Source organism: Dinoponera quadriceps, unplaced genomic scaffold, assembly GCF_001313825.1.
Source record: "Dinoponera quadriceps isolate SergipeBrazil2010 unplaced genomic scaffold, ASM131382v1 scaffold179, whole genome shotgun sequence".
Taxonomy (NCBI): domain Eukaryota; kingdom Metazoa; phylum Arthropoda; class Insecta; order Hymenoptera; family Formicidae; genus Dinoponera; species Dinoponera quadriceps.
Window position 1 is genome coordinate 10,584 of NW_014554529.1, and position 19,090 is coordinate 29,673.

At 35.2% G+C, this 19,090-nt stretch overlaps 1 protein-coding gene across 1 annotated transcript in view; it reads left to right on the top strand.

Annotated features, from left to right (window-relative positions):
* Positions 1-18,750, top strand: part of LOC106751818 — a 24,675-nt gene extending 5,925 nt beyond the window's left edge. The window contains exons 2-8 of the mRNA XM_014633005.1: positions 7,047-8,099; positions 13,256-13,499; positions 15,063-15,495; positions 15,704-15,831; positions 16,537-16,656; positions 18,030-18,177; positions 18,649-18,750. Coding sequence (XP_014488491.1) covers positions 7,053-8,099; positions 13,256-13,499; positions 15,063-15,495; positions 15,704-15,831; positions 16,537-16,656; positions 18,030-18,177; positions 18,649-18,745 — 2,217 coding nt within the window. The 5' untranslated portion in view covers positions 7,047-7,052 and the 3' untranslated portion in view covers positions 18,746-18,750. The remainder of the gene's footprint in view (positions 1-7,046; positions 8,100-13,255; positions 13,500-15,062; positions 15,496-15,703; positions 15,832-16,536; positions 16,657-18,029; positions 18,178-18,648) is intronic.
* The last annotated feature ends 340 nt before the right edge of the window (positions 18,751-19,090 follow it).

Here is a 19,090-nt window from a genome sequence, read left to right on the forward strand (position 1 = left end):
TGGTAAGAGAAATTTAATCTAGTACTAATCTGTAATTATCGTTTCCGTCTTGTTGAATAGGAAGTATAATTACGAAGATATATTGCTAATAATAATAAATAATAATATTGGCAATAATTTCAAAAATATTAAAAATATTAATAACTATTGGTCCGTTTTATATATAGTACAATGAAAAGGAAAAGAATCTCCCTTTGTCGTTTTAGGTTTTCTAAGACGAAACTTTGTTAATAAAACGAGACGTTCCACATACATATAACAAAAGAAATCGCCATTTATCGTAGATACTGATGTAGTACATTTCACATGTAGTACGTTGCACATCAACATCATCATAATTTAATTTCAATTAAAAATCTTCAAAATAAGACTCATATATTGAGACAGCTTAAAATTGAGAACAATTTTATCGTATATTATATATCATATATATTAGGGTTGGCAAAATCATTCGTCAAATCGTTGATAACTTAAGCTTAAGTTGATTTCTTAATTTGAAGTCAAATTTGTTCCAGTAGTTTTCAGTAGAAAGCCTTTATAGGACTGACATAGCGATTACGCTATCCCAAATTAGTATTTTGCTTATGTGAAAAGAGCGTTCGGTACATTCAGAAATGTTGAGCTGACTCGAAAAAATTCAGGTTTCATCAGAAATATTTTGATCTCGATATATGCGTAAGTGCCGTCGATGGTAAAGTGCAGACATACGCGCCAGGTGTAAATAAAACCGGGCGTAACGCCGCCACGCCATAAACGCGCTCGAGCGTAACGACTGCCCGTTCTTTTCTCTCTCGTGGCATTGTCAGCTGGCCGGCACGTTTGTTGGATCCTTTGTGCGTCACCGCGACCACGGTTATTTTTTCGAACACGATGCCTTCTTATTTACATAAAAATTCCGCATCATTGGCAACGTTCGACCTAATAATGGGAAAGACTTTATCCTGAAGTATCGGAAGAATCTTCTTTCCCTTCGCAGGCGCGTACTCTAGTTTTGTAAAACGAACCTGAATACTAGTCGAATTAAATCGAAATACGCATCGTACGCTTCGATTGCATCGTCTCAAATAATAATCAAATCACTTCCGACATAAAGATAGTAGATATTTACTTTTTTTTAAACACTACCGGAAAGGATTGATGACCCGTATATATCTATAGATGAAGAAATCGTACATATATTCTACTAATACGAAATACTGGTACAGTACAGTTGGTCAGTACCGCCAAAAAGCGGATGTCATGTTTCGATAGTACTGGCCCAGTACTGGCTCTCTATTAAAAAAGCAGATTTATTGGTACTAATCCCGTCCAGTATCCAAAATTGGTACTAGATAATTGTACCAGTTGCCCGTTGCACTGAGACGATGTCGAAAAGCGGTCATTTCGGTTTCGGTACTGCCGAGACAGCCTTTCAACATTTATAAAAAATGTTTAAATAAAATATTTGAAAAATATACGTATTAAATGTTTTATAACATTCAAATGTTCAAGAAATTCAAATATGAGAAAGATTATGATAAATGTTCCAAAAATTTTTTGATAAAAATTTCCACACTTTCAATTTCTTTTTTAACAAGAAGAAACAAACCAAAATCGTAAGGTGCTAAATCAGTAGAGCTGTAAAGTGGATGCTCAAACAATTTCAAGCCGGAGTTCTCTAAAATTTCTCGAATTAACCGAACTGTATGTGGTCGAACATTATCATGATGAAAAAGCCAGGTGTTCATTCTTGAATATGAACGCAAATTTTTAAGCTCTGCAATTACCTAATTGCTAAACATGCGTCTGCACGTCATTGAGCAGTATTCGTTGTTGATTTTCCAGAACGATTCGCGTCAAAATATCGCCTCTCGTATTATAGAAAATATGACGATAATTTTCTTCTTTAGTGATTAAGATTTTCGCACCTGCATTGGCGTGGGCTTATCTTCAAATAGCTATGCTTGATTGTTACGTTTTGATTGAACATCGTAATAGTATAACCAAGTTTCGTCACCCGTAACACGAAGTCATTTAAATGCTTCGGAGCTCTATTTTCTCTAGTTTCATCATTTTCTGACATCATTTCACCCTATGTGCCTTTTGTTTCTCTACTGTTAGAGAATGAGAGACCTATAGTGTACAAATTTTCCATGCATGCAAAATCGTCCATGTAAAATTTTATGAATGCTTGATACACTAATTTGTAGTGGACTCTCCTCAATACGCCAATATCCGCCGGCTTTCGGCAAATAGGTGCCTCACTTTATTCATGGTTTCTTCCGTTATTTTAGGCGTCAGAAGGCGTCAGAAGACTGCCCAGAGGCTTTTGCATGTTGTCATCCGTAGAGAAGCTTCCACGCTGAAATTCCAGCGGTACCAGCAAAATATTGTTGTTTCATGTAGACAGTCATTGCCAAAAACCGTTTTGAGTTGGTTCGAATACTCATCAATCGTCAAACCTTTCACAAAATTGTATTTAATTACCGTATGAATTTCCTTTTTCGACCATGACCATATTTGACAAACTCGACTGATTCAAACACTCAGTGTTTATGAACGGTTTGTGGATGTAGACTAATCAAATTTGATATGACACGATGAAATTAAGGCGTGTATTGCAAAACTTTTTTAGTGATCTATGTATTAACAATTTTGTACAGATAATAATAATTATTAGTAGAAGTTCCCAGTGGAACTTAAAAATTACACTAATGCCAGCATTAGCATTACCCAAGGTATAACGTATGGAGGTTGCACGGTCGGATTTATACTTATTTGTGCACGCGCGCGCGCGCGTGTGTGTGTGTGTGTGTGTGTTAGCAGAGATAAGCACCCCATGGTTCGTCACTTCCGCAATATTTAATGACTCTAAACCCTCTACGTGAATAACAAATTGTGAAGTCTTCATCTGTATCACACACACACATACACACACACACACACACACACACACACACACACACACACACACACACAGCACAGAGGGTTTGGAGTCATTAAATACTACGGGAGCAAGATCGAAGAAGGATCTACCTTTTCAAAATAAAACAAACTATGTAAATACTCTAATAATTAGAAAACTGCTCGAAATCAGTTATTTTCATGGCTACTCAAATCAGTTATTTTCATAGCTACTCATTATCAGTTGTTTTCACCGCTACTCAATATCAGTTGCTTTTACGGCTACTCAAAATCATTCGTTTTCACTACTTCGATCTTGCTTTAGATGACTGGATCATGTTCTTCTTTACTTTATGAGATATTTCATATTGTATCTTAAAAGTTTGTATCTTATCATGACAAGTATTGTATCTTATCATGACAAATTTTAAAATATTTCAAGAAATGCTTAACTAAAAGGAACTTTATTATAGTGTTCTGAAAACGTCTCAACAAGGGTTATAAGAATTCAGCTTGACTTTGTCCTGACTTTGGCGACACCATCCACGGTCAAACTGATAAAATCAATAAATAGATCCTTATAAACCATATAACTTTTATCTGATACACTTTTCTGCAAAACTTATATTTTGCAAGATTTCTCTGAATTTCCTTATATTTTTTCCTCACCCTGTATATGTAGACGGGTAGTACGACCGGCCATTATAGCTAACCGTATGAATTACGGCTGTGTGCATGCCAGTGACGTGTAGTCATCGGCCCAATGGCTGATGCCGATAGCCCTTTGGTTTGGACCCTATACTTAGCGGATAATTGACGCGATATACTACGCTTATTAGCGAGTATAATAATAAGCCGAACCCCAAAGAGGGTTTTTGAGATTCGTTCCGGCGACCGTTAAGTAGCATGCTCTTTCCCGTTGCTCTTTCCTCCCTCCCATACCATTCTTATCTGTCTCTATTCTTCCTTGAGCAAAATACGACACATTTCACGAAGGGACAGCTCTATGAAAACGCGTACACGCATAATATAGATAATTAGTAACGATGTAACAATTGGTAACGATGTAACAATATTAACATTGTGATATAATAAGAGATACGAATGGAAAAACGAGCTTAACGTATATACGGGTTGGCAGAAGCGCTTCTTCGTCGGTCGTTTAACTTCGTTCACGATAAATTGGACACCACTTGGCGTGTAAGAAGAGACGGCATCCTTATAAGCGTATATGAGAAGTAATTAACCATTAACCGATACGAGCGACTGATCTTGGTGTCTACTACGGTCTTCTATGCGACGATGCTGCGCAACAGCCTTGGCTTTGTGCTACCCGTTTACTGATAATATCACTCATTATAAGCCTGTATATTATAATATACGTACTTCAATCCTTTTAATGAGCTCTCAGTTGCCCGATTTACAATCTTTTTCACAGGAAAGTGTACGGTTTTAATTGAAGACGGTAATTGACTATAGCGTCATCTGATATATGATATTGAAAAGATTGAAACGTACCCGTTTGCATAGTGTATACTTTATTGTTATTCTGAACGTTACCTTTTTAGGTTAAAGTGACAATTTTCATAATGAATACAATACCTCAAGCGTTATTAGGCAATATTTTTAGTTTTGCTTACAAAAAGGCCAAAATTAACATATGATCAGGCTTCAAGATGGCTTAGAAAGTCAAAGTAATTCAAAATTAGAGCGCATAAAATGGCCGTTAAGAGTATACGCACTGTTATATTAGTACGATTACGCGGTGATGTGGTTCTTTAATTAAAAGTGCATATTAATTAACGTAAAGTGTATTAATCAAACGTTTCGATCCTTCGTTGGATTTCCAACGGACAAATAAAACATAAACATTCAAAGTCAGCCACGGTCAACGTGTTGTTATATAAAGTCAAATAAATACAAGTCAGCACGAGGAACAATAATATAACGCAAATGTGAACGGTAGTAGAAATTTCGTGCAATTTTTAAACAGTTAATGAATAGTTATATTAATTTCTGCCCAGTAACTGCTCAATAAAACTGTTGAGATCTTAATCAAGATGTAACGCTTTGTCTGCAGTTACTGGGCACAAAAGATGCGCAAAATATGAACTCACTCATGGTAAACTGAGCAATAATTGGACAAAGAAACTGTTCAATTCATTGATAAGCAAGTTTACTGCTCATAAAATGGGCAGTTTTATGCTAGTAATAATGGATATGTATGCATGTTTACTTATACAATTTTAAGGTTAATAAAAGTCGTAATAAAATCGTAGACATAAAAGTTATCTGATTTTTTGTAATAAGTTTCAGAACATAATGAATGGGCCAATAATAAACTTATTTCTTAGGAACTATTCTCTCATTGGATAATTTTTAGGTTGCCAAACTTATTACAAAAAGTCAGATAACCCTAAGTCCACAATTGTACAAAAAATCTAAAGTATGTTTCTAAGATAGTCTGTTATGTTCTTGTCTTACAATACAATTCTGTATTATTAATATACAGCCCATTTATTGTTTGCTCACTTTCAACTCTAACCTTACTTGTCACTTCTACCATAACGTAGTTTTGAACAATAAATTTAATATAATTTAATATAATATAATCTTTATCATGCGTGTTCATGCGATATAAAACTTAATAAAACTATATTTAGTTCTTTTCCAGTTTTTGCGCAGTTTCAATATATCTATGAAATGCAATAATACTAGACAATAACTGGGCAATTGCCTATGCAAACTGTACATATTTTTACCAAGAAAACTGGTAGGTACTGAGCAAAATTCTATGAAATGTTTGTTCATTTCCTATACAGTATTGATACAATTAATAAGAATGCAGTAATATTGGACAGTAACTGATTGGGTGTATCTAGTAAAACTGCACAGATTTCTACCAGGGAGAGAAATGCTGAGATTATAATATTATTACCTCAGACTTAAAGTGCGTGATATAGCACGAATAAAAAATGTGCTTCACAACGTTCATCAACGGTCAGAACAATGCATCGTCGCGAACGTAAGAATACGCGTGCGGCTGAATCGTCATGAAATTAATCAGATTGCTGCGATCAGTTCCTAATGCGACAGCTGTCAGAATTAATCTAACGGGAATGCTGGGAATTGCGGCGATAATATATTAACGCGTATGCACACATATTCAACACACATACCCATTGGTCTGACGCAACTGAATAATCGCGATATGCGTGCAGCGACTCGCTAATTATATTTATTAGTGAATGGGCTTTTTGTGTCGTATTAACCTCGCAACATATCCTTCGTAGCCAAGTACTCGTCATTGAAACGCAAATATAAGACGTTTCATGGACGCATAAACAAACGATCGAAAATAGATACATTGCAATGTGGAAAGTAGCCATGTATCAAAAATATGTCGGAAAATTAATTTTGATAAATTGACTTATACACATACAGTATATAGTATTAAATGTATATGCTTTCTATAAATGTACATTCGATAACGCGTGACTCGTTTCTACAAAGGAATAGTAATAAATTTCGGCTAAAAATAGACATCTCGATCTTTTTAATGAAATTAAATTAAATAATATAAGAGAAGAAATGCTAACATATAAGTGTCCGACGTATGTTAATGAAATATAAATATCTCACGTTTACTCCAAGCTCCTCAAGTTTTCATTGAAGAAGTGAAATTGTAGAAATCCAAGCGTATTACTTGCGTGTATATATCATAGACGGATCGAGAATGAACGAATGGTTCCGCAGACGCGTTCTCGATGACATCATCAATCGGCACCAGGCGGGATTAATCGGGGAGTCAAGTCACGATAATTGTGGCAATCATGAAGATGCTTTCCAACGAGGAGACGCACGATTCGTCTTCCCTCTTGCGCTATTTTGTCCCTTCTTATCCTTCCTTCGTTTTCTTCCATTGTTTGACACGAATGCACGCCGAATGCTTGTTTCGCAGAAACCTTCACGGAAATAATTGTAGCTTTAATGAAAGGTACATGAGAGATAATAATAGTATTTCTGTTGTGAGTACAATCTTTCTCAAAAGACTAATTGATTGAATAATAATTCGTAATCATAGCGTGTTACTCGCTCGATTACTATCACAGCATGTGAAGAACCAAGATATTCGCGTTAATCAGGATTTGTTTCCCTTTCAGTTTCAAATGGAGAACCAAGGTTACGCGGAGGAAGAGCAATCACGTACAGCAGAAAAGCAATCCACATTCGAGTCTTCGAGCAATCTTCGGCAGCTTCATGAAAACGCCATCGATTCTTTCATCACAAAAACCGCGACGTATCACGAGAATCACGTATACGAGGACATTTTTACTAGCAATACGGAAAATCCTTCTAAATTTTGCAAGCAAACATCTTCCCCTGACGAGATTCAGAACATCTGCGAAATTCAAGATCGTCGAACGGCCGACTTCACCAAGCAAGCTTGGGTCAGCGAAACATCGTCGATCGCGTCTCCCGTGATCGAGAAGTCTTTCCAACAGAGCTCGTTATCCTCCTCGGCTAGAATTAGCGCGAATCACGACAGTTCTTCGTCGTGGAAAGTGTCCAGAACGAGCGAGGATGACATCGAAGAGTCCTGCAGAAATCCTTGCGATCTTTCAAGGGTCCTCCACGGGAACGTCGAAGAGGCACTATCCTCGTCGCCTCGGCTAAACGAGAATTCATTACGAGACGCAACGAGTCTATCCAGGCCGAATCGCAGACGCAGGAAGAAAGATTGCAAGCACTGCAGGAGCAAATTGGCTGGTGCGAATTCCAGTAAGAAACTGGACGAACTAGCTGGCAGCAAAGACGCGATCCTTAAGGAGAACGGGAACAACAATCGTCAGGATAAAGATTCAGATCCAACGTCTAACCTCTTGTTCCGTGATTCGATCCTGAAGTCGCAGAACATCAAGATCTACCCGATCTTGAACAGGGCGAGTCTTCGGGATCTCGATACTAAAAGAACCCGCTCGTTTCCCATGTCCGAGAATGGGCTGCGTCCAATGGCGGATAATGCGACCAACCTTCTGGCGAACACCCGAAACGACAAGATACTAGACTACATGATGGAAAGTAACCAGAACAAGCAGGAAATGTCGAGGAACGGAACCGATATGAGAGTTAATTCGATTTACTCGCAGAATCGTTGGTATGGCAAGGATACGCCAATCTTTTATACCGACCATAAGGATCAAAATCCTTTTCAGGTAAGATGTGCCGTGCGAGAGTTTTGGCTTGTCTCTTATTTTTTATTTTCTCCTTTTTTATAATTAGTAAAAATATTCATCGATTTTAAATCTTATCTGTTAATTAAATTTAAATTGTTATTAGTTTAATAGTTCCGTTTCTTTTCTTCTTTTCAGTCGCTCTCTTTTCTCAATAATTGTATAATATTTCCTGATTTTAAATCCTTACTTGAAATATAAATATGTATATAAAAATATGCTAAAGTGATTAATTAATCGTGTTGTCATATATAAAATCTCAGAGACGTGGCGCATACCTATAGCGTACCGCATATAGCACGGCGCTCGCATATGTTAAATATGCAATTACGAAAATCAACATTGATATACAAGTCCCTAACCTCAGTGCCAAAACTAGTAGAGCAGCTTTAGCGCACGAAAACAAGTCGAAAATGCCTACTAAATATATATTCGAATCCGAATAGTTTTGGAGTTATGGGGTATTGAAGTTGCTTTTGCAAGAAAATATGAATTAAAGTAAATGTTGTTTAATGTTCTTTCTCTTGTTTGAAACTTTACAAAATATGTTCAAAAATTCCCCCGCTAACTTCGACATTATTACAGCGCGAATTAATAAATTGTCTTGACTTTTTTTGAAAATATTTAGAGTTTCGCGGATGACATCGGCACCATTAACTGTCAGTTGCTTGAATTTTTTATAGTGACGGTTAATGTTTCTGAGGCTTCGTCTGAGTACATATTATTATTATATATGAATAGATTTGACACGCAATGCTTTTTAATTTTTGTCTTTACACAATCTTTAAATTTTACAAAAATAACAGGTGATGGTGGAGGGTAAAAAAATTGAACTTTACTTTTTTAAAAATACTTTATTTTTTTTTTAATATAAATATACCGTTGTAAAGAGTATAAAATATCATAAAACTTTGGTGGGAAGCGTTTTTCCATATATTTTATATTTTGGAAGATATTCATGAAAAATTTTTAAATTTGTTTTTCTTCGAGGGGTTATTTCAACCCATAAACGTTGAAGTACGCTACTAAAAAAAATATGGGTATAATATTTTTTAATGCTTTATAATATATCTCAAGCCCATAAAAATCAGTAAGAATCGACCGTTTCTTTGTAAGGGTTCGATTTTGTAAATGGGAACTCGATGCATCAGAACAGAACTCGGATTTTTTTTTTTTTGGAATATTTGTTTCAGGAACAAAGCAACATTCCTAAGCACTAGGAATCTCAATAAACACAATTGTTATTGTTATTCATCAATAAATCCTTATTAGTCCCGACAAATGCTCAATTAATATTACGTTGAAGCTTCCATGTTTGAGTTGGAATATTTAATGGTCAGATTATCGGATTATATTTTTTCGAACCTACTATTAATGATCCAATTTTTCTCAGGTTCAACTTCAGTTTAGAAGTGGAGGGGGTAGGTTTTCCGAGTTCGCAATATGTCCTTTTCCTTACGATGTTTTCGTAGGTAATCCACTTTTCATCCCCAGTTAACGTCCGGTCCAAGAAGGGTTCGATTTTGTTCCGTGCAAGCAGAGATGTGCATATGATGACTCGATCATTCAAATCCTCACTTAACTCATGTGGCACCCATCTCGAATATTTCCACACCAATCCTAATTTCCGAATATGGTCCGAAATGGTTTGTTGAGCTGAAACAAGCCTTTCAGCACTCTCCGATGTTGTCAAAAAAGGATTTTGCTCTATAACCGGAACGGACAGAACTTTCCGGTAGACCTAATATATACAGGATCCGCCAGCAAAATCCGAACAAATTTTAATTTTAATTTCCCGCCTCATTAGACTTCGGCGGTAGGTCGTAGTTGACGTTCGGGCAAGTCAGATATTTGTAATAAGCGTACATAACTTCAAAATGTCCGAGCAGATAAGATCAAGTGCGGATTATAACCGAAAAGCGATGATAATCGAAGGCCTTCGCGCTGGGCGTTCTCAAACCGAAATTATTCGGTTCTTCGGGTACTCGAGATCGACTGTATATGATGTTGCTAAATATTTGGCTAAATATTTGGCTTCGAAAACGTCCAAAAAAGGTTCTGCCAACCCGACGAGGAAGAGCTATTCGAAAGAAAAGTCGGTAAGGATTCCAGTAATTATCGAAAGGGTTCAAGAAATCATCTCAGAGGACCCAAGGCTGTCTCTGGCGAAATTGACAAAAACATTAAGTGTGAATGACACTACAATGCGTCGAATTGTTGAAGAGGACCTACGCTTCAAGTCCTATGTGATAAAAGTTCGACAAATGCTCTCCGAGGCTACCAAGATGGACAGAGTTGGTCGCTGTAATTTGTTTTTGACCTCCAAACAGTCCAGAATCCGTTGGATCCGTTGAATCGGTTGGACTGCTACGTGTAGGGCATTGAACAAATGACCAATAACTCGATACATCCCAACATGACATATCGCCAGGCCACTATCGAGGCAACATTCACTAATATGGACAAGGACGCGTTGCAGAGAGAATGTTAGCGCTTCAGGACGAGGATCGAAGCAGTCATCGAAGCAAAAGGGAATTATACAGAATAATTTAATTCTAAAAGGATACTACTAGTGATGTACAAAAAGTTTTTTTTGTAATTTTTACATTTTGACGAATAAAATTTTATTTAAACAAATTGTTCATTTTGTCCAAATTTGGGTGGCGGATCCTATATATATATATATATATATTTATTTATTTATTTATTTATATTTCTTCCTATTTCTATATATCAAGGATAAAATATGTGATTTTAACCCTTTGCACTCGAGGGCTCCGAAGCGGAGCCATTTAAAATTTGTCTTCAAACTCTTCAAACTCAAATGCAAATAGCAAGAGCGGAATATCCTATACACAATAGTTTTTACGATTTGTCTTTGTCCTTATGTTATGAACTGAAAGTTATTTGCATTGTCTCCATAGCGGAGCCCTCGAGTTTGAAGACAAATTTTAAATGGCTCCGCTCCGGAGCCCTCGAGTGTAAAGGTTTAACGTGACAGATGACAGTGGAGGCATTTAAAAATCTGGTGTCTGAAGTGCCTTCAAAAAGATGGATATAATACTTCGAATGGTTTCATCGAATGGAAAAGTATATTAATTGTAACGTAGAATATTTTGAAAAACAATAAAGCCAACTTCAGAAATTAATTATATATTTTTGTATGATTTTGTGGGAACTTCCGGAACAACCCTCCTGTATACATATACAGGATGTCCCATTTTAACTTTCGCATCGAAATATCTTTTTATCTATGTCTTATACAAAAAATTTTCAGACAAATGTTATAGGGTTTTGAAAAGGACATAAGGTAGTGACCTTAACTTTGTTTTATAGTTAATAATTCAAGATCATTTCAAAATCAACTTTATTAAAAAAAATTTGTTTAATCGAATTATATATCATTTTTTAACACAGTTTGATTCCTTTGTTCATTCTGTATATAAAAACACTAGAATAAGATCATCAAAAAGTAAATATTTTTCGAGATATTTTATTTTTTACTCTAATCTTTTTCATTACAATATATGATATATCTCATAAGTTATTCATTTTTCGATAACATCATCTTATTTTTATGCGCAAAATAACAGATGGAATTGATCACTATAAGCAAACAGAAAAATCTTAATAAAAATTTATTACAAATGCATCCATGCACCAGTGTACAATGATTAAACTTTTATATGCAGAATGAATGAAAGAATCAAACTGTGTTAAAAAAACGATATAATTCTATTAAAAAAAAATAAAGTTAACCTTGGTATGACTTTAAATTGCTGTATATATACCAAAGTTAAAATGATTACCTTATGTCTTCCTTGAAACTCTACAACTTCTGTCTGAAATATTTTATTGTAGAAAACGTAGGAAAAAAGTTATTTTGATGAAAAAGTTAAAATAGGACACCTTGTATGTTTATTTATACACAAATACATCTATTCATATACAAATACATTGATTTATACATAAATACGATCTTTTTATAACAATTGTTGTATACGAGCTATTTTGGCATAAATTCTATTGCAGTAATAATAATTAATGGTTTGCATTAAAGAATATGAAAAAGTCTGAAAATTGTGGTACTTTCGAGCATCCATTATATATCTACAAATAATATTCGAATCCGTGTTGTATAGTCGATTGGTGTTGGAAATCCCGAAAGAGTATAAATTGAATGGACAATTGAAACTGGAAGCAGATGATTAAAACTGGCGATAAATACAGTTTTCTTTTATGAATAAGCTGTAGATGAAATAATATCAAATGCACGTTTTGAAACTTCGAGTTTTTCGACATCATAATCGGCGATTTGCTGAGGCAACCAGCGATTTTCCAGCACGCATCAGAGATGAGAACGAGTGAAGAAGAAACGGCCGTCGTCTGGCGTTGTACCGACGTAAAGAAACAAAACAGAACGGAAGTGGAAGACGTCTATCTATAGCCCGGCGTAAACGTGGCAGTTCATAGCGAGGCGCGTCGTCGTAAACGAGTGATGTGTAGAGTGAGAGGCATTCGGCAAAAATGATGAAAGTACGTTATAATAAAGCAGCAAAATGAAACGTGCTGGCTAACAAAATTTGAAGAGATCTTTTTCAGGACCGATTTACGCGCGTTCGCAAATATTTGTTAATAAATATTAAATATTATCTTTAAAATAATTAGATTGTAAATATTATCTTTAATATAGAATATATAAGCAGAGAAAGGCTTTTAAGGCAGAATTTTATGTCATTATCTATAATATTTGATTTAAATTGTCTTACTGTACACGGTGGAAGGAAAGTTGCAATTATATATTATATCTTGATAAATTACAGAACATTTGGTTGTCAATAGAAGTTGTCTTTTAATCATTCTCAGAGGATAAATTTTTCTATTGGACACTGTGGTAGGACGCTATGAAATTCATTGAGGTAAAAATGTTTGCAAACTTCCTTTCACTGACTATGTTATTTTCAACTGGACTTAAGATATCCCTTCAAAGTATCCGTTTCAAGATTTTTGTAATTTTTCTTTTATTGTCTCTTTTATACTTTTTTATGAGATTGTGCCCTACGAATATAAAATGTATCCTGCTCATGAATTCGCATTCTATTTTAACACCGTTTGTTCTGTTTCCTTTTTTTTTCCAGAAGACCTATTCCTTGCCGGTACGAATGCACAGCCCGATCTCTCAGAATCGCGTTAATTTACGTCGAAGCGTCAGAAACGATCCGCCACCGCATCCGGCGCGTCTGGACAAGCATTGCCGTGGTTGGACGTTACACTTGGCTCGTCCCCTCAAGGCATCTGGCTGCTCCTGCTCGCTCGTACCTCTGCTGATTATCATATTAATCCTACTAGGAGTTGCAGGAATCGCATTATACATTGTTTTCGGTGGGTATACCCAATTATATCACTTTGTGCTTTATATCATTAATTAATATTGCAATATCGCGTTCTTATTTTTTAGCGATCTATGCGAAATATTCGAGCGTTATCTCATCGTAAACTATAACTTCTTGCTAAATTAGTTTCTTAAGGATTTTTAATTTTTTTTTATAAATCAGTTAAGATCTGGACTATTGTTAGATGGGAAAATGAGATTGAAAATTCGATTGTACAAGATGATTCAAAACAACCCTTTATCATTAAAATTACATAATCTTGATTAAATTCTGAGGTAACTTTTAATGTTACCCTCCAATACCCTCCAAAATATCACAATTGTTCGTGTAACCGTATGTTTTCCGCCGATACGGCACACTCAGCAATGGGTGCGGAAAAGTGCTCTCTACTTTGAATTAAAAGAGAAAATTTCAAATATTAGCTATGTATGTATGTATGATAGTAACAATAACAGCTCTAAACACTTTGATCTTTTGAGAGCATGTCACGTTAATCGTCAATCTCTATTGGCACATTTTGATGAATTTCGTTTTTTTTTTTCAAAAACATTTTTTGAAAAACAATTCATAATCTGTCTAAATTATTATCTCCATATTTACAGAAGATGTCCCACATGTTCTTCTTCCATTTCCGCACAGACTTGGCATCTTTTTCTTACAGAGTCGCGAACTCTTTCTCGAAAATTCCAAGTCTCCGTCGAATTATTTGACAAACACACTGGATTCGGTCACGTAATTCTCCTAAATCATTTATTGGCGAAAGAATGCAGTATGCTTTTCAAATACCCCCATAAAAAAAGCTCGAGGGATTTAAATCAGAGAATCGAGGAGGTCAGGCAACTGGTCCACCACGTCCAATTCACTTTTGACCGGATACTGTGTTTAAATGCTCTCTCATATTACGCACAAAATGATGTAGACCCCCATCATGTTTGTACCACATCGATAATCTTTCAGCCAAAGGCATATGTTCTAAGAACTGAGGTAATATCTTCAAGAAATTGAAATAAACAACAATTACTAGTGAAATCTTTTGTTATAAAGTATATATGGAAATCGAATGAGGATATTAAACACGCGGTTTATAAACACTAAGATAAACATCGAATGCGACACGTAGAAGGCAATAAGTAAATCATGATGTTAACATACAATGTTTGTATCTCATAAAGTATACAGTTTAATTCTCGGCCCCTGTATTTAATCAACTACAGCACCTATTAAATTAAAATTTTTTTCGCCATATAGTCGTTTAAAGCACCATCTTTTAGCTTAAAACGAGATATGATAGTTGACGGTGCTGCTAATTTTAAAAAACAGTAGCTAAAGCGATGCGGTTCGAAAAGCAGCATTTGAAACACTGCCTTCTTTTCACATTCCAACTGAAAAAAAATACCGCCGAGGCTAAGGAAATGATTTGCTCGGCCTTAGGCTGAAAATCGCATCTTATAGTATGTGTAAAAAGTTTCAAAAATTTCGAGATGGCAAAAAAGTGCCATAGAGTTTCTCTTCTTCGACCGGATGATTAATTGCGTCGCACCTTTTTTTACAGAGCCAGAAAAACTCCAAATCATTCAGCAGTATTTGAAATCGTCGACCGACAAGTTAACGAGACAGAACATTACGTCCGGCGAGTCACTCACGCCCGTAATTTCGAACAACGTGCCGAATTTGGTAAACACGACGACCACTTTGGCGATGATGAAGACGAGTGCCGACGCGTTTCCGATGAGCGCGCTTTTAAACGGCGACTCGTCACTTCCGAAGATTTCTTTGCCGTCGACAGATGCGGAAACGGAAGATGCGAGTCAGAACGCGACCAGACATTGCGACAGTTGCTTCAAAGGTGAAGTATGCATCGCCCTTGTTAACGAGGAAGTGCCGATATGCAGAAGCCCTTACGATCCCGAAGATCCTACCGGATGCGCCGGTTTCTGTGCCATCAATAAGGAGAAATGCCATCGTCTCGATGTGGACGCCTTCAGGTTTGTCGATACTTGTTATTGATCGTTTTCCATTGCTATTACTTGTCATTGATGGATTACCCGATGACGATTAACAGAGTTTTTTTTTTTCAAACGAGAGACATGTTGATCAGTCATAGTGACATACAAAGCCGGCGATAATTATTTAATAGAAAAATATACTTTGAGCAATAGAATTATTTGTTTTATTGTTTATTATCTACTAAAGGTGCGTAAAGATAGAACATTACTGCCTGGAAAACGAGTGGACGTGCTCTAACACTTTATGTATCCCCATGAACAAGCATTGCGATGGTCACATGAACTGCTACGATCATTCGGACGAATACGATTGCAGTAAGTATAAGTGAGATTAACGATTTGAACAAAGAGCGAAGTTGTCTAAATCATATTTATTTTAAAGTGTATAATTTGAAAACAAGTAGCATTATTTTACAATGCTATTATACATGATATTTCTCCTTCGAATGATTTTTTTTACTTCGATTTTTCGACTCTTCCTAAGAAGAGTAAAATTGCATAAGAACAAAAACTTTATTAAAATAATATATAATATAATAATAATAGAGAATTAAGTTCTACATTTAATAATATACAAACATTCTTGTATATTAACATCATGATTTACTTACTGGCTTCTACGTGTCGCATTCGATGTTTATCTTAGTGCTTATAAACCATGTTTTGAATATCCTCGTTCGATTTCTATACATACTTCGTAACAAAAGATTTCATCAGCATCGCTGCTTATTCCAATTTCTTGGTGAATACATTATCTCAGTTCTTAGAACATATGCCTTTAGCTGAAAGATTATCGATATGGTACATGCGTGATGGAAGGATTACATCATTTTGTGCGTAATATGAGAGAGCATTTAAACACGATGTCTGGTCAAAAGTGAATAGGATACGAGAATAGGACGAGAATACCCTCATTACATTTAATATAGACGTACCGAATATTCCGAGAAATATGGATGCAGAGTACGTAAGGCAAGTAGAATGTAATTCTATTATATAGCATTACATGTTCTTTTTCAGTCTGCAACTTGGAGACACATTTTCAATGCGGTAACGAAACTTCCTGCCTTCCGTTGGAAAGAAGATGTGACGGAAAGATAGATTGCTGGGACGCAACAGACGAAATTAATTGCACGTTAGGTGAGCATTCCAGCGTTTCATCGCATTAACGATAAGACAACATGTCTCTTGTCCGATATGTCCGTTGAATGTTAATGTTATGTTGTATTGCGGTGATATGTGATATATATGTAGAAGTATATATTTTCACACAGTAATATATGAAAAATTGTAAAAAAAAATATTAAAGAATGTGTCCACTTACACACTGCCGAATAATAATAATTATTATTATTATTACTTTTCAAAGAAAAGAATGTTGTGAACCAGTGAGATCAACGCATAGAAGTTTTATAGTGCTATCGTGTCGTGATTTTACGCGTGTAAAATGTCATGCAAACGGTACATTCTACCGGTAACATCGGTAGTTATGAAATGACATTTATTCCTCCACCGGTGAAGTATATTGTTTGCATATCATGTTATCCACGTATCGCTTCTTCGTAATTTCCTCTTTTGTTTTTTAAGTACTACTTGCAGATGTAGATTTTGCACGGTATCTGCTACAGATTTTGTCGATAGCTTATCAGCAAAAATATAATAGGATTTGCTAACAGAATCTGATAATCTATCTGATTAATCTATTACCATGCTCTGCTAACCAAACCTTTATATTTCTGCTGGTAAACTGTTTAAAAAATGTATATCAGATCTACGTAAAATCTGCTTTTAAAATTTCGATTGTTTGGCTGACTTTATATTAGGCAACATTCATTCTATATGCTCCCAATAAATGCCAATACAATCAATATTGGATTAATATATCGCACATAAATTGTGCTATTAGGGCACCCAGTAAGCAAGAAATCATCAAATCAGTTCTTAATGTTGTACAAAATATCATTGTTAACAATATTTGACTCAAACATTAAAAATAATATTTATGCAATATGATTTTAATATTTAGGAATATTATATTATCAAGTAACAGTTTAAGAACATTTATAAAATATTATGTTAAAATGTTTATAAAATCCATAAGATCAATGTTTCAAAAGATTTATTTAATATTTCTTGCTTATTAGGCAGAACAGCTTTTTAGTTTAAGACTCGAGACACAAAATAGTTATTGTACGTTACTTAAAGACAAAAATTTAAGACATAATACTTTGTCTTAAACCGAGCCATTCTGCTTTAAGGCTTTAATTAAGATCCCAGCAAACATCAAGTTGTAATTACATAACTGTTAATAATTTCCTACTCAACAATGTAACTGTTAAATATAACACGTGTATTAAAGACGTTTTTATGATGTCTTATGTCCCATTTTTAGACATTATGTTGTCTGAATTGTAACAGGTTCTGCTCAGAATCTGTTTGCGCAGGTTTGGCTCTACTCGGAGATTATGTGTTGTTAATTTCGATCTACTATAAATTTCCGATTCTTATTTTAGCTTGCCCTACGGAGAACGAATTTACTTGTAACAACGGGGAATGCATATTAAAAGTTCGCTTCTGTGATGGTTTAGCAGATTGTAGCGATGAATCGGATGAACCTCACGGCTGCCAAGGAAAATGCAATAAACACGAATTTACATGCCAGTAAGTACGCTACCACCCAGCAAACTCTAACCAAGTTACAGTTACATAACTGTTAGTTATAACACACGCGTAACAGTTACATCGTTGAGTAGGAAATTATAACTGAGTTATGTAACTGTAACTTGGTGTTTGCTGGGTATATAAATATAATAATATAAATTAATGCTTTAAAATTTTCAAGAACGATAAATCCATATTTTAATAAAAAAATAATAACTAATGAGTATTATGTGTGTGCAAAAGTTTTAGTCTTCTGACTATAGAAAAATAAAGCGAATATTTATGAGAAAAACAACTAAAATTTTTATACACATTTAATATTTTCGTTCTGTTAAACAAAACTCTTTCTAACTATCAGTGAAGCCCTTATTGTGAACTTTTACCAAAGTCTTCTATTCTAGAAAAGAATTCGTAAATTTGTGCATCAATAGTATTGACATCTTTATACATAAATATTTTTGTTGTATATAGAAACGGTAGATGTATTACGAAAGGGATGAAATGTAACGGAGTGGACGACTGTGGAGATGGCACAGACGAGAGACATTGTAAAAATAGATTTATCTAATACAAGTATGTGAGAAGAGAGATCCTAGATAGCACAAACTAAAAAAATATCTTAAAGACGCCCAACAGACGCTATATACATCCAATAGACGGCCCATTGTTTAGATGTCTTTTCACGACAGCGGAGTTGACCGCCACTATACGAAGGCTGTACGGAAGAACAAGATGTGAGCATGCATTTTATGGCAGACAGAACTCACGCACAGATAGAACAAAGTTTGATCTTCAGGCCATAATTTCATTTCGATTTTGCTTCTGTCATTAGCAACAATTTTTACATACTTTTGCGAACGACTATTATAGTGGCCGTTCGTTGCGAAAAGATTAAGAGGTTTTTTTAGATATT